This window comes from Rhinatrema bivittatum, chromosome 1, assembly GCF_901001135.1.
Source record: "Rhinatrema bivittatum chromosome 1, aRhiBiv1.1, whole genome shotgun sequence".
Taxonomy (NCBI): Eukaryota; Metazoa; Chordata; class Amphibia; order Gymnophiona; family Rhinatrematidae; genus Rhinatrema; species Rhinatrema bivittatum.
Genome location: NC_042615.1, coordinates 796,615,311 through 796,630,690, shown reverse-complemented (window position 1 = coordinate 796,630,690; position 15,380 = coordinate 796,615,311). Strand labels below are relative to the sequence as shown.

The window sequence follows — 15,380 nt, the reverse complement described above, 5'->3', positions numbered from 1 at the left end:
TCAAATGGGTGTGGGATAAACACTGAGGATCCATAAAGTCTAGAGGATGTGAATGAAGAGTGGATGGCTCGCGGGAATGATGGCTACTGCCTGGAGATAATACCCTTATTCAATAAACATATACATGGTTAACGCGACTCCAACATTGCTCTAAGCTTCAACGGCAAGAGGAAATGTGGGAAAAAAGGATTTGCATTCACAAAAAAGCGGGGAGTAGCTTGCTTGTTACAGCGGTTACTAACCCAAACCAAATAAGCCTGATACTTCACTTTCAATGCATATCCAGCATAGCTCTCTGCTTCAATGGCAGGGGAGAAAGACCGATACTTCACGCATATCCAGCATAGCTCTCTGCTTCAACGGCAAGGGAGAAAGACCGATACTTCCCACATATCCAGCATAGCTCTCTGCTTCATTGGCAGGGTAGAAAGACCGATACTTCACACACATCCAGCATAGCTCTCTGCTTCAATGGCAGGGGGAATGAAGAAAAGTGGATCTATATTCAGGCAACAACCAACAAGGACTGAATTACATAGTCTGGGTAAACAAATAAGCATGGGTGTAGCTTGCTTATTGCAGCGGTTACTACCCCTAACTAATTAAGCTAGATATTTCACTTAGATGCAGTTCCAACACTGCTCTCTACATTAATGGTGGGGATGGAAGGGAAATAGAACCAAAAAGTTACTAAGAGCCAAGAGAAACAGATAAGTATGAGAAAAAAAAAGTGTGAAGCTTGCTGGGCAGACTGGATGGGCCGTTTGGTCTTCTTCTGCCATCATTTCTATGTCATTTCTATGTTTCTATGAGAGCCTTATAAGGAGTCTCTCTCTCGCTCTCTCCAGCCCAAAACAAGGAAATGCCTGCCTGGGCACTTCTCAGCTTACGAAGTGGAAATATTGCAGGTGCGATTAATTGAATGGACGATGCAGTAAAATACCTATATGAAGCGCTAAAATAGCGCACATTACAGTAAGTGAAAAATTACCCTAACCACACCCCTTTTCTTTATTATGGGCGCTATTCATGCGAAAGTTTAGAGCATTTTGATGAATCTAGGCCTTAGACCAAAAATTGGTGTAGGATTAGATACCAAATAGAACTATATTCACGTGTCCCGTATTCTGAAAACCTCATCTGAACACCTAAAGGAAAGCTAGGCTTCCAATCCACCCAGTTAAACAACCGTCCAGTGTTAAACATTTCACATGCTTAGACCCTCAATCAGTGGCATTTTAAAAAGTCTGATTTATATTGATAGCCATTTTGTGCAGATTATAGTCCTCTAAATCAGTGTTTCCCAACCAGCATGCCTTCAGACTTCAGCAAGTATGTGCCATAGAAAAGTCACCAGCCCAGCACAGCACCTAGCCTCTGCTCTTGCACCTCACAGCAACAACAATCACCAGTAGTGCATCTTAAGTATAAAGGAGCGCCTTTCTGAGAACATATGTAATCATGTATGCCTGTTCCTCCTAGCTATAGTAGGAGCCCTGGAGTGTGGCATTAATGGGCAGTATGCAAGGCATGTCTGAGATGGGAGAATGTGCACTAAGCATTGCATGTGATTCATTTTCAGTTCTGGGACTAGTAGCAGTGGAGGAGCTCTGGCAGCCACATGCGGCAGCCGAAGTAACTAACTGAGAGGATCATTCATCAGATCGCGTTAGGGCCTGATCACGTCGCGATTTGAATGTTTAAATTTGAAATTAGAATTAAAAAGGGAGTAGTTTGGGAGCGGTTTTGAATAATGAGGGGCCGGTAGCACATTATCGTCGGCAGTAGCGCTGGAAATAACTACATCTTTTCTACTGGGTCTATGGGGGTGAAAGTTTTCAGCGTGGCCACAAACTGTGGCGTGCAATACTGCACTGCTGTGATGCGGCTGGCTGCACACTTTCGCTCCCCCGCCCCTTATTTTGACCATGGGCGATCATTCTGCTATATTTATAGCAAAATGATGAATCCAGGGCTGAGCTAGCTGCCCACGTCACACTGACTTCTCCCTTCTCCTGCACTGGTATTAAGAAGGAACAGGTCTATTGTGACACGGTCATAATGTATGTCTGCCCCCTCTCTCCCTTTATTTTAAAATTTTGAAGAGCGTCTGGTGGGTCATTTAATGCGTCCTTAGCTCTTCTTTCCATCATACGAGTCCTCTCTATGTCCACAGTGCCTAGCCTGTGGAGATTGGTGTGCCTCACATTTTTGTTAATGTGTGTGTGTCTTGAGCTTGAAAAGGCTGGAAAAACACTGATCCACATTCCACGCAAGCTTTTGAAACTGTGGTAATTACTGTATGCCAAGCAGCAGTGGATTCCCCATGTGAAACATTGCAGGGAAACCAGGTGTTGGTTTAGCTAGTTCCTAATGTTCAACAAGTTAAAGGTTGGTATAGGGGAGAACAGAAGGAAAAGGGGCTAGTAAGAATGATGAGAATGCCTAATTTATCCTTCTAAATGTGGACCCACAAAGCAGGACGGTAAACGGTCTAGAAAAGCCACAGATGTGAAAGCAAGACCGGAGCCTTGGAAAGAGAATTTAATCAATTGGAAATAGTCAGCCCGACTCTGGCCAAAGTTTCGCCTTTTATGGCTGCATCAGGGGCTCTTGATTATGGATAAAATATAAATTGGTAATCCCGGCACCATATATGGTTACAGGGTGTATTTACTTGTTTAATCACGTGTGATATAAGTCCTTTAAAGATGACTTGAAAGGAATAGCAAAATTTCTCCAGTCAGTATCCAGGTGGATGTAACTAGAATCATAGAACATGGGTTGTTTTTTTAAGTCATAAAGTGGCGTTAGCTGTATTTTGGGTCTTTTTTGTGACGAAAGACTAACTTTTTTAGATGCATGCCAAATCCACACCCACCTCTGGTCCTGCTAACACATTTGCCAAGCATCATTAATAAATTACTCTGCTTTCATTGTTCATCGTGGTCATCTCATTCCTCCATTAAACCAGTTCTGACTCCTGACCTCTTTATACCTTTCACCAACAGCTTTAACGCTGCAGGCCAGATATTTTATGATATTATTTATTTATTTATTTATTTTAAGTTTTTTTATACCGATTTTCCTGCATAAAATGCATATCAAACCGGTTTACAATGAAACAGAATGAGCAGGAAGTAAAATTCCTTAGTCTAATACATTTAAACATCAATAATGAAATAATTTTAAACAAAGCAAAAAGCTAAATAACATTAATAAAAGTTAAATTATTAACATAAACATAATTATATTAGAAGGAGCATATATATTACCGAGCATTCAAAGTCTACCACTAAAAATCAATCACTGTAAATTTGAGCGCTTTGCACAATGTTAGGGTTCCCAAGCCTATGGTTTCCAGGTACTGTCTTTACATACATAGCTGCAGTCAGAAAAAGAAAGAAAGAGACTTGATTATGATTTGTGGTTTTCACAAAATTTCTTTCTAAATTTATCTTAAGATTTGTAATTTCAATATTTTTGTTACATTAATAAATTAAGACAAAGCTTTTGTTTTTCCACATTTATTTTTTATATTTGCTTACTTATCTATTTATTTAACAACTTTATTTCCCACTCAGTCTTAAATCACAGTGGTTCACAATGGAAACCTACATAAAATTGATAAAATGAATAAGTCTAGGGAATTTGATAACCAAGAAAGATAAACTTCTGCCTGCCAGAAAGACCTGAAACTGAAACCGTGGCTTCACTGGAAACGGCAGAAAAAGAGTTGCTCAGGGGGGTGGGAGCAGCAGGTGATTTGTGCTGTGAAATTGTATTGCTATATATTTTGTTGAGAATCCAGTCAATATTGCCGATCCACGTGTTTGTACTGATGGTCATCTTGGCATGGAAAGGATTTTTATTTTAATCTGAGGAGCATAGTTAGCTCAACTACCGCAGTTTCTTGCATTGTTCTGAAACACCAAAAATCAAATAATTGCTTAAACAAGTGAGAATTCAAGAAGGAAAGGCTTGCTAGATTTGTGTCTTCTTTCAGTTAAGCTAGCAAGATTGTATAAATGCAAAGAAAGTATTAGAGCAGAGACATGGGCAGGTAGCTATTTAAATCAAATATCCCTAAAGTTTGATGCTTAGAAGTGGCAATTTCACTACTTGTATAATTCATGGTACTCCTGTGCCTTTTTTCCCATTGCATCTGTTCTCTTGTCCTGCATGTCCTAGGGAAATTAGGACTACAAGTTCATAGATGCAATGGGGCAAAACCAGAACTGGATGGGTTGCCACAACAACCTACTTTGAATCCATAGGCTTCATTAGAAGTGTGCCAGGCAGACTGCAGAATGCCAAAATCTTTGAAAAACCAGCAATGTAACTTTCTTTTTGTAAACAAGTGTAGAAGAGAGAATCATTTTCTATTGTGTTTGTACATTTTTTCCCCATCCGTTTATAAAATGGTAGAAGGTTTTGGGTTCCTGGCTGGAGGGGTTTGTAATGTCATAAAGTTCTGCCAATCAATCTGCTCAAGTGGTGGATGGCCCTTCACATTGATTGGTCAGTAAGACACTAGCAGAGCAGTACAGGTAGCATTGCTAACTTTTCTTTTTTTATATTTCTCATTGTTGATCAAATCGAAACAAGTCCATTTCCTTCTGGCCAATAACATGGATAATTTTAGCACTCTGATTTATACGTTCTATTCAACCTTATGTCTAATCAAATAGATCAGTATTTTAATTTTACTATTTCCTCCCTCCTTTCACATCGTCTGTTCCCACATTCACTCCCCATTCATCCCCACTCATTCTTAGTTCCGTTCTTCTGCAGCATTGTTCAACACTTCCCTTCTTGTAAGTTATATTGTTTCCTGATTAATGATGAAACTAGCACTTTCATATCTATCCCAACTTACTATATATTGTTCCTTTTTTATTCATTCCCTCATTATATAACATTTAATTGAGTGTCAAGTATTGTTTGATTTGCTCTTCCCAGTATGTATAAAGTTGTTGTTTTTTCTTCCTTCCAACATAATAGTATATATGTTTTAGCTAACCTTACAGCCATTGTCAAAACCTTCATCACTTTAGTGTTGCAAACTTTTAACACCAGCCAGAACCAGCTCATAGTCCCCATGGACCCTTTCTCACTATCCCCTGACATACACATGCACACACTCAAACACATTCTGCCCTCACAAAACACATAGGGCCTGATTTTAAAAACTGCAATTCCACACTTAAAATGGAGGTTGACACATGCAAATTACTTTATTTGAGTAAATGGCTTTTGAAAATTGCTACAACAATGTTACATTTACACGCGTAACTCCTTTGAAAATGACCTCCATAGAGAGAGACACAGTTAACACACAGACATGCACACATCCCATGCAAAGAATAGCTAATCCTGCTAGTTTTATCAGAGAATCATGCCCACTTTAAATTAGCTGTGAACTCTAACTCCAATCATTCTGCATTTATGTTTCTTGTGTTTAAAAAAAAAGTAGATTCCAGCATTGTGTGGATTCCAGCATTGAGTGAGATGACAAGGTATAGCAGAAACTGTTTCTGATGATTTAGGGTTAGGTAATAGATTCTCCTGATTTGCGTAATTAACAGGGCATTGAGAGGTATGATTACATCTAGAGTTCTGCAAATCAAAAATATTCCTCATCTGGAGGTACTTTGTTTTTGGCGATGAAAATAATAAATGAAAAATAGAAAAGTCAGAGAGAGATCAGTAACTATATCAAACCCTATTACCAAAAAATATCTGCAAACTTAAAAGAGAAAGACGGTATTAGGTAACCGTGCCTTTAATTTAATCCACTGCCTCTCGCCCGCAATGGACCTCAGGCAGTATCAGCCCAATCAGCACTATGGGCCGTATTTTAAGAATTACGCGCGGGTGTAGATTTGTGCGTGCAACCCGGCGCGCACAAATCTACGCCTGATTTTATAACATGTGCCCCCATCCCCCAGCCCTACCTAAATCCCCCCTCTACCTTTATTTTTTTATTTATGCCTGTCTCTGAGGCTTGCGAGTGTCGCCGGGCCTATGCTTGGCACGTGCAGGAGCGGGTTTTTGGGGTTACACATGTAATATACATGCGTAACCCTTTGAAAATCCACCCTTATAGTTGTAATCATCTACCATCTTATCTCTCACTGAAAAATTTTTTTATTTATTATTTAATATCTCCAAAATGTTAATATTTTAAATTCTTTTGTATCTCCCACCTATTGTCGCTAACCCAGAACAAATACTTAGCTTCACAGGCATTCAATAAATCCACCTGACATGGACCATGTTTTGGTAATCATGCCTTCCTCAGGGGTTTACATTCAGTAATTCATTTTAGTGGATGCCTCCACTTCCCCAAAATGGACAAATCCTAAAAACAAAAACAACAAAAATAACAACTCATATATAAGCAAACAATTTCTACACATACTCTTACAAAATGATACCTTCAACAGTCGTGCCACCCAAGTTAACGGTACAAGACGCTCTCAAACAAAGCAACCCCACGTGATACCTTTTTTACTGGAGCAAATTAATTTTGTGACTAGCTTTTGAGAATTCTGCTTCCTTCCTCAAGTCAGTCTAAAATGAGCCAAGAATGATGGTTGACTAAAGTTCCAAAAAGTAGGGACCGCCCATTATGTTTCTGTTCAGCACTGACTGTATCAGGTATGCACTGTACAAATTCTGAGATAATAATATACAAGTAAGTCATATGTTAGATAGCAGCATCATATTTTTTTTCAAAGTTGTAAAAGAAGAGGATTGGGAGGGAGAGAGAGTAATTACTACCTTAGCTCATTTTCATTGACCCAGTTAAAGAAGTATAACTCTTAAGCGCTAGCCACAACTGTATTGTTACTCCAGTAATAACTTATTTATTGATGTTTGTTTGCACATATTTATATGGACTAACTTGGCACCCATGTTACTTTCTGTCAATAGAAATTTATAAAAAGCGATTAGATCCAGATCGCTTTCGAGATAAGAGCAAAGCTAATAGTAATTTTGTACCTTCTGATTCAGCAAATTCCCTTATTGCTTGTTTACTCTAGTCTTTAGATGGTAATATTGAAGAAATTGTGCCAATGAAAAGTAAAACTATCCAAAGGAAATGGCCTAGGGTACTTTGGTTTAATGAAGATTTGTCAGCAAAGAGGTGCTGGTTGCAGCAAGCAGAGACAGTGGCAAAAAATCGCTCTGAGAATAATCACGCTCTTTTCAATACTGCACGCTGTGACTATAAATTAAGTTTTATGGTGTCAAGAAAAGCTTTTTATAATTCACATCTAACTGATTTGTTAAATTGTCCAAAGGAATTATTCTCTATAGTTAACAAATTTGTGAATGGTGTGCAGGCAGAACAGAGTGTAGATTATTTTACTCCCCAGGCATTTGCAAATTCCTGTGTTAAAAAGGTTAATTGGTTGATCAGAAATTCAAGTCTCCCCCTTTCTTCTCCACAAACTCGGCTGAAAATACCACTAGTTGTTATAAATCCATCTTGCCCAGAGGTGATAGCAACTGATAACGGTGGATGATTTTGATTCATTAAGTCTTATGGAAGTGGAAAAGTGTATGGGTATTTTTAAAAACCTCATTCTGTCATTTGGAACTTTGTCCTTCCCCTGTATTCTCTGCGTTAAAGGGCATTTTCTCTGGTATTTTTACTAAGATTTTTAATGTATCTTTATCAGAGGGTATAGTCCAGAGGGATTTGAAGGTTGCCTCTGTTAGTCCAGTACTTAAAAAAAAGATAATCTGACACCAGATAATCCATTAAATAATAGACCTATTTCAACTTTGTCTATATTAGGAAAAATTTTAGATAAACTTATATATCGACAGTTGAATGATTTTTTACATGATAATATTCTAAGTCGCCACCAGTGTAGTTTTTCTAAAAACACTGAACACTGCTTGTGTCAATCAGTAATTTTCTTCTTCATCAGTTAGAAAGTAATGGCATAGTGATTGCCGTGTATTTGAATATTAGCGTAGCATATCACATGGTAGCCCATGAGATTTTATTGCATCGTTTGGAAACAGTGGATCCTAAAAGGTGAATTTTAAGACCTGCATATGGGAGCACATGTGTTTGTGTTTGCCGGCTCGCATACATGGACATAGCGATTTTATAACATATGCACGTATATGCACGCTTGTTCTAAAATTGGCTATACGCACATACATAAGCGCACAATTTCACATTGACGCATGCAAATGCCGCCTTGATCATGTAAGTGAGGGATTTTATTAAATATGTGCACTGATGCAATTACCTCTTTCCCCAGTTTGTTCCCAGTTCACCCTGTAAAGGAGAGAATTCCTAACCCCCTTAGCTAACTTGCCTCCCTTTTAGCCTTGACTCTTAAAACCCCACTGGTTAGTCTGGTTTTTTTTTTTTTTTTTTGTTCCATGACTTATACGCTGTCCATAGCAGAAGTAAAGTAACGCAGATAGGAACCCTGGCGCACACTGGTTTGCGTAAATACTGTTAATGGCGATAACCTCTGACCAATAATTCAATGAATACCAGCTCCAAAGAAGTTATGCAGTGAAAGGTTTATTAATGGGGAAAAGGGGAAAGGCGTGGTTTCCCCGGGGAAGAAGTGAATACAAAGCAAATGGTGTATAATTCAGAATCTGCCCAGTGCTCTAACGTGTGTGCTCAGACTTATAAGGGTCCTAGGATTGCTGATACCAGACATCTGCATAATCCACACCCATTACCTTCAATAACCAATCGATATATATTTTAGCATGTGTACTTAGCGTGCTTCTTACTATAGGCTAGGCTCTTGTTATCAGAAAAATAACAAAGTTAGTTCCATCCTTCCAGGAATGATGTCATCCGTGCTGGATGATCCTCTTGTAAGTTTAATTATCATAGTGCTTCATAGTGCTATCAATCCACTCAGCACTAGGTATTCTTACATCCGCCCCTTTGAAGGGTGACGGCTAGGAGCCCTTCACACCTATCTGTGTCGCATATCGCCTGTCTTAGGTTGCCCAGCCTAGTTAAGGCTAATCCTTACTGGCTAGAGACATTACCCGTCATGGGCCAATATGCTCATTTTTCACAGATAGTCGTCACAGGTGGTGGGGAATGGTGCAGTGTCATCGTTGGAATCCAGAAGCAGCAGGTTCAAGGTTTCAGCTTGATTGAGCATGATCCGAGTGCTGGTCTGTGTTATCAGCATTTCAGAGACTTGATCACGGCATCTTCGTAGGCAGATACAGAGGCATGGTAAGCAGAGGCAGACAACTAGCCCAAGTAAGGCAATTGTACACATGGAGCCAATTAGAATTTTGAATCCTGAACCTAAACTAGAAAACCATGAGCCAAGGGATCCAAATGGATCACTGACATCAAGTCCTTTCCAGGTTTGCACTGGTACATGTGCAATTGACATCATGTTGCGGGTGATTTCCTCAATCACTTCACCCTTGTCGTCTATTTGAAGACAACAGTTACTGAGGTTAAATTTACCACATAATCCTCCTTCTGCAGCTAGTATGTAATCTAATGTAAGACGATTCTGGTAAATAGCATTCCGAAAACCCTTTTGCTGAGTGGCTAATATTCTCAGCGCTTTAGCAGTTTCATTAGTAATTATTTCAACAACAGCTTGCAATCTTATACTATGATTTATCATATAAATTGGAGTTCTATAACCCCAAGAGCCATCCTGAGCCCAGGAGGCTGGATCATAATATGCTATAATACGTTCTGGGGGCCATTCGTCATCTTTCCAGTTACCTATTTTAAGGTCTCTCTTCTTACGTACATCTGAATGTGTACTATATACGGGCATCCCTAATTGTTGACCCATCGGTAGGGGGATTAGGAAAAATGAGGGGCGTATAGTACCCACAGTACAGGTTCCAAACCAATCAGTCGGTAAAGAGGCATGTGCATATCGTCCACATATCCAGTACAGACCTCGTGGGGCAGGCCAAAGGGTAGGGATCTTACGGGTACCTATTGAAAGAAGGGGTTCTGTAGTCCAAAGAGTTAGGTTTGGGATCACAGACGAGTTAGGCCAATGGGTGTACAGGATAGTGGTAGAGGAGGTGTAGTTAAGGGTAGTCTGAGACATGCAAGAAGAATTGCGTACTGCAGTGACATGATCCATGGTATAAGGTCTATGGATACACCAGGTAGGTATTATGGAGTGAGCCAATATCCATCGGGCTTTGTTAAATCGTGGGGGTAAAACAAGAGAGGAAACATTATAGGGTATGGACCAATTCCATTCTTTGGCTTCCCATGGCCAGTTATCTCCCATATCGGTACCACCACAAACATAACAGTTGGAAACATTAAGTGAAGTAGTAATGGCGTTAGCAAGGTCAACAAACAAATTTCGTGCAGTTTGGGATATGGGAAAGGGCTCAGTAACATGCTGATAAAATTCTTTAAAAATGGCAGAGTGATCTAATGGACTCTTACGAGTTACAACCTTCTGAATATAGAAGAGCCCTCCAGGATCAGTTCCTGAGGCATGAATTCGGATACCGAAAACATTACCCCATTTATCAAGGAATTCAGATGGGTTGAAAAGGGTGAAATTGACTTTGTTACAAGTATTTAAGGCACAGTTTGACAAGCTTGGGACCAAAGTCAATGAAGCAGACTTGGGGTTGTTATGCCAGGTGGCGAAGGCCATGCAATCCCAATAGGCACAATAAGAGTTACGCGCTGGTTTCATTCATATTGCCTGGCATGCCCATGCCCCACCCAGACCACTCCCACGCCCTTCCCCTTTTATGAAAAAAATGTTTACCCACCGCGCAGCCCTGCAACTTTCTCATCTTTGCTGAGTGACGGGTTGCGAACCACCACGCAGCCTTACGGCTCTTCCTCTTCTTCGCCACAGCCTTGCAGCTCTTCATTTTCGTCAGGTGAACTGCCGCCCAGCCCTGCAACTCCCTCCTCTTCCTTTCAGGGCCTTGCGGATCCTCTTCCTTGTTGCGGCGCCAGCAGCACCTTCAACTTGGTGGTGACCCTCAGGCCGCTGCCTTGTGCAAGTGCATGGTTTGTACAGTGGGTTGCACTGGCCCTGAATCTGAGGTCTTATGTTTCTCCCCCAAACCTGTAACTGTACCAGATTTATCAGAGTACCCCATGACGGCTAATGGGGTAATTCTTCCCGTTAAAACAGTGGTAAGAAACGTGGGAATTATTTTTGATCCTCAGTTGCATTTTTCCCCTCAACTTAAATCAGTTCTAAAAACAGACTTTTAAAAATTACATACATGACGTCATGTTCGTAACATTTTAGATCGCAGTGATTTCCGCACAATGTCTTATCCCCGAATGACTATTGCAACAGGTTATATATAGGTCTTCCTGCTTCTCGTCTCTGTGCGTTAAGTATTATATAAAATTCAGCTACTTGTCTGGTAATGAGAGGTTTGCCATGGGACAATGTCAGTACTGTCCTGCCAGCATTACACTGCCTTCGCCCCCATTCGCAACATATTGTTTTAAAATTTTAACTGTGATTTTTAAATCAATTAAGATGAACGGTCCTAGTTTATCATGTTTATTAATTTCATATATTCCTACAAGAGTCCTTTGGTCGCAAGACATGGGGTTTGTTTTTTAGCAGTTCCCTCCTACAAAGGATGCTCGCTTAAAAGAGATCAGACGTCGAGCATTCTCTATAGTGGGTCCTTCCCTGAGGAACTCATTACTACCTGAGCTACGAGTAATCAATGACATAAAACATTTCCATAAACAAAATCTATTTTATTTTTAGAACCATTTGGAGATTCTTGATTTGGTAACTTGAGCTCATTTGACTTATCTGATTTATTATATTCTGTAATTTAAATTGCTTTTAGACAGTTTGAGTGCATTTGACTTGTTGTATCTTATAATCTAAATTGTTTTTATTTTGCCTCATTGTTATTAACCAACTAATTGTTTAAGTTTTTTTCTGATATGTTGTAACCCGACTAGAATGGCAGGTTCACTATAAGCAGGCTATAAATATGCAAAATAAATTGCCTCTCTTGAAAGAGACCTGCAGACACCATTTTGGAAGGCCAGTCGTTTCTGGTACCTGTTTTGATAACTTCTACAAGGTTAGTTATTATTATAGCCAAAGTATTTCTGTTCAGTCTGCTGTGACATCCCAATAGTTCTGGAGCAAAACTTTCATTTCTATAATGAATCTGAAATATTTATTTTGAACCAGCTTTTGTGGGCCAAACCTTTTTGTAATTTTCTTTAAAATAGCATTATTGTTAGTGAATACCGTGCAAGGCAAGATAATTTATGTGATATTTATAGAGTCCGTGATCCAAAAGAAAGTTAAGTAACTTTCTCACGGTAACCTAGTAGTGGAAATATAATTTGATCAAGTGTTTCTGTGTTTGAAAGCTGTAGACTTTAGCCATTAGTCTAACCTAATCTTAACAATAAAAATAATATTATTGAATTGCAAGTGACCAAGAAATGTCATGGCATTCACTCTTGTTTCTCTGGAGATCTGTAAGATTCAAGGTAGTTAGCTACCTTGTGCTTGCAACATTTCCTCAAATGATATTCTAAGTTTATCACAGCATATTATGAAGCATAAAGAAAGCAGGATAAAAATGAATTTATTTTTTTTTAAAGAAAAAAATAATCACATGTTCACCTTCAGTGATGAGCGAGAAATTCACCGCCCTGATTGCTGAATGAGAGATTTCAGTTCCATTCTTATGAGGCAGTTCTTGGGCTTGGTTCATTTCCATTTCCCAGGGTCTGCCTGTTCTTCTGCAGTGTGTTTATAGTCCCAGGGGTATTCTCACAAGGTAAAGAAGAAACATCACAAGGTCAACAAGGGTAAATTATGGTTTCTAGAGAACCTAATGTTTAAGAAAAACAAATGTGAGTCATTTTGAACCACATTCTGACTCTTAGTTACAATGCATTGTAGTGAAAAAACTTGAATAAAGAAACATAGAGCTATTTCTGGCTACCCAAAGCAGAGGAAAATAATGTGACCAATGCCACACAAAAAGATAGGAATTCAAATATTTAGCCCTTTGTTTGTGCAAGTCTCTTGATTTTGTGGCCCTTTTTTTTGTTTATAGGAGTGAAAGATAGGCTTTAAAGAAACATTACATTAGAATTCCCCACCATGCTGACTACATTTCTGCTAGACAGTTGTGAACAGATTTACCAAGAGGACCACAAAATCCTAAACACTGTCATCCCTGCAGTATTCTGGGTGATTTTAAGTTGGAATCCTGTATATCACACTTTGGCCAGTGCTGGTATAGTGCATTTTGAACCATGGCTTCAACAGGATTTTTAAAACAGGAGGTTATTGTAAAAAAAAGTGAACTTGTGTCATTCCTTAAAATATGAAATGCTAAATTATTTGTTTCCAAAGCTGAATAAGTAAGCAGAAGAAAATCAAACTTGGCTTGCGTATCTTATTGAATTGTGATTATCATATAGCACAGCTAAATTAAACAGGTGAAAAAGTGTTTCACAGTTACTCTGCTGATGATCAAGGAATTAATTTGCGCATGAACATTTTACAGAGCTATGAAAGTAATCCTGAACCTAAATTACAGTTATCAGTCAACTGCATGAGTCAGTGTGAAATTCAAGCTAAGTAATGTTATGTTTCTTTCTAGTACTGGAGAAAATAAACCCTTCAAGATCCTCCCTTTAATCTTTTGGAAGTGGAGCACAGGAAGAGCCCTTGGCTGGGAGACTCTTTCCTGAAGAAGCGAGCTGAGCTACAAGAGGTTTCCATGATCATCCTCCATAGGAGAAAGAACTATGTATTTCCTACCATCAAAAGAAGACCAGCTGATCACTAGGAGGCCATCATCATTACACTTATATTAGAAATGTCATCTTCTACTTTTGCAAGCATTACTCAAACATTCTCTAACTTTTCCCAGTGGACCTAGACATAACTACATTCAGTAATTCCATGCACTGGGGTTGTAATTTAAGTTGAGAAGGTAAAAGGGCAGCTTCCTGCCCACTCACTACTAATTTCACTCTGTGAACTGGTTACAGGAAAGAGATGTCAATAACCATGGCCAGGATTCAACAGCGATTCTCCTGTTTGCCTTTGTAAAATGCCCACTTATTTGTATGTCTTGGGGAACTCAGGTCTGTGATTGTGTTTCAGCCTCTAGCTTGTATATTTACATTGTTCTGCCAGGTCATTTAAACATACTCTATATAATCTGTTTACCGCATATGCTAAGTAGAGGCTATTGATTTCTAGGAAAATATATGCATACATGTATAGATAGTTCGTTTCTTCTTTGAAGTGAAGTGAGAAACTGATCTGGACATTGGAAAATTCAGAACTTTAACACAGGCCTCTATTGATTATTTATAAGCTCAATTACTTCTTCTTAAGTGTAAGCCAGTAGCATAAAGATGAGTAGCCTCTGAAGTACCTGCAGTGCCATTACTGGCTGATAAGAGGTGATAATGGAGATCCATTCTGCCCAGGCAGTGGAGTGTTAGTGCATTGCCTCCCTTCTACAATACTCCTAGCTACAGGCAGAATGAAGCACCAAAGGCCTCAATTTATTCTAAAACCCAGGCCTCTCAAGTGAGAGCCTTAGCTCTTTTACAAGGCTGTTACACTAGCTAGAGTTATCTGCAATTTCCACCTACCAGCTGATCATTCACCTGGCAAGTTTTACATTTTAGAAATGGTTTCATTCAAGAAAAATGATTATTTTTTATTGCTTGCAAATTGTAGCCAGCCATGCAGTGGTCAGAACACTTAAAACACACAGCTAGCAGACTAGCCAGCCAAAAGATGAGCTTGTCGGTTCAGTATTGAAACTGTTATGTGTGTGAAAATCTGACATGAAGACATTTTTCAGTATAAATATAGCTGTAGTACTTTTCTTAATAAATTATACCTTAATTAAAGTGGTTAATGTTTTGAGAGTTTTAAGATTTTAAGACCTTAACAGTGTGTGCCTGTGAGAGCTGGAATCATAAGTTTCATACTTTTTTTTATTCATCTTTACTCAGAATATTAAAAAAAAAACCCACTTCATTTTGTCTTGTCTACATAGATGAATTCCTACAAAGGTGATATTTATTTTGAAAAACTAACTGCAACACAAGTGAACTGTTTTATAAAATTGTATTGATACTCTGAAAAGAAAGCTACCTCATAAGTAATCCAATACACTGTCTTTAATACTATCAAAAATTGAGAACAAAATCTAAAAATATTTTTTAAAGTATTTTGCCTTCATATTTTTATTAGAGGTTTCCTAATGGAACTTTTGGTCATATAATTTTTCCATTCTAGATTGTATAGCTATGGAGGGATATTGAACAAACAAGAAGCAAAAGCATGACCAAGAGGTAATAGCCATAAGTTTACCAT

The 15,380-nt window shown here is 38.8% G+C and overlaps 1 protein-coding gene across 1 annotated transcript in view; it reads left to right on the top strand.

Annotated features, from left to right (window-relative positions):
• The window catches only part of PIK3C3 (phosphatidylinositol 3-kinase catalytic subunit type 3), a 498,179-nt gene extending 483,138 nt beyond the window's left edge, over positions 1 to 15,041 (top strand). The window contains 1 exon segment of the mRNA XM_029581010.1: positions 13,639 to 15,041. Coding sequence (XP_029436870.1) covers positions 13,639 to 13,653 — 15 coding nt within the window. The 3' untranslated portion in view covers positions 13,654 to 15,041.
• The last annotated feature ends 339 nt before the right edge of the window (positions 15,042 to 15,380 follow it).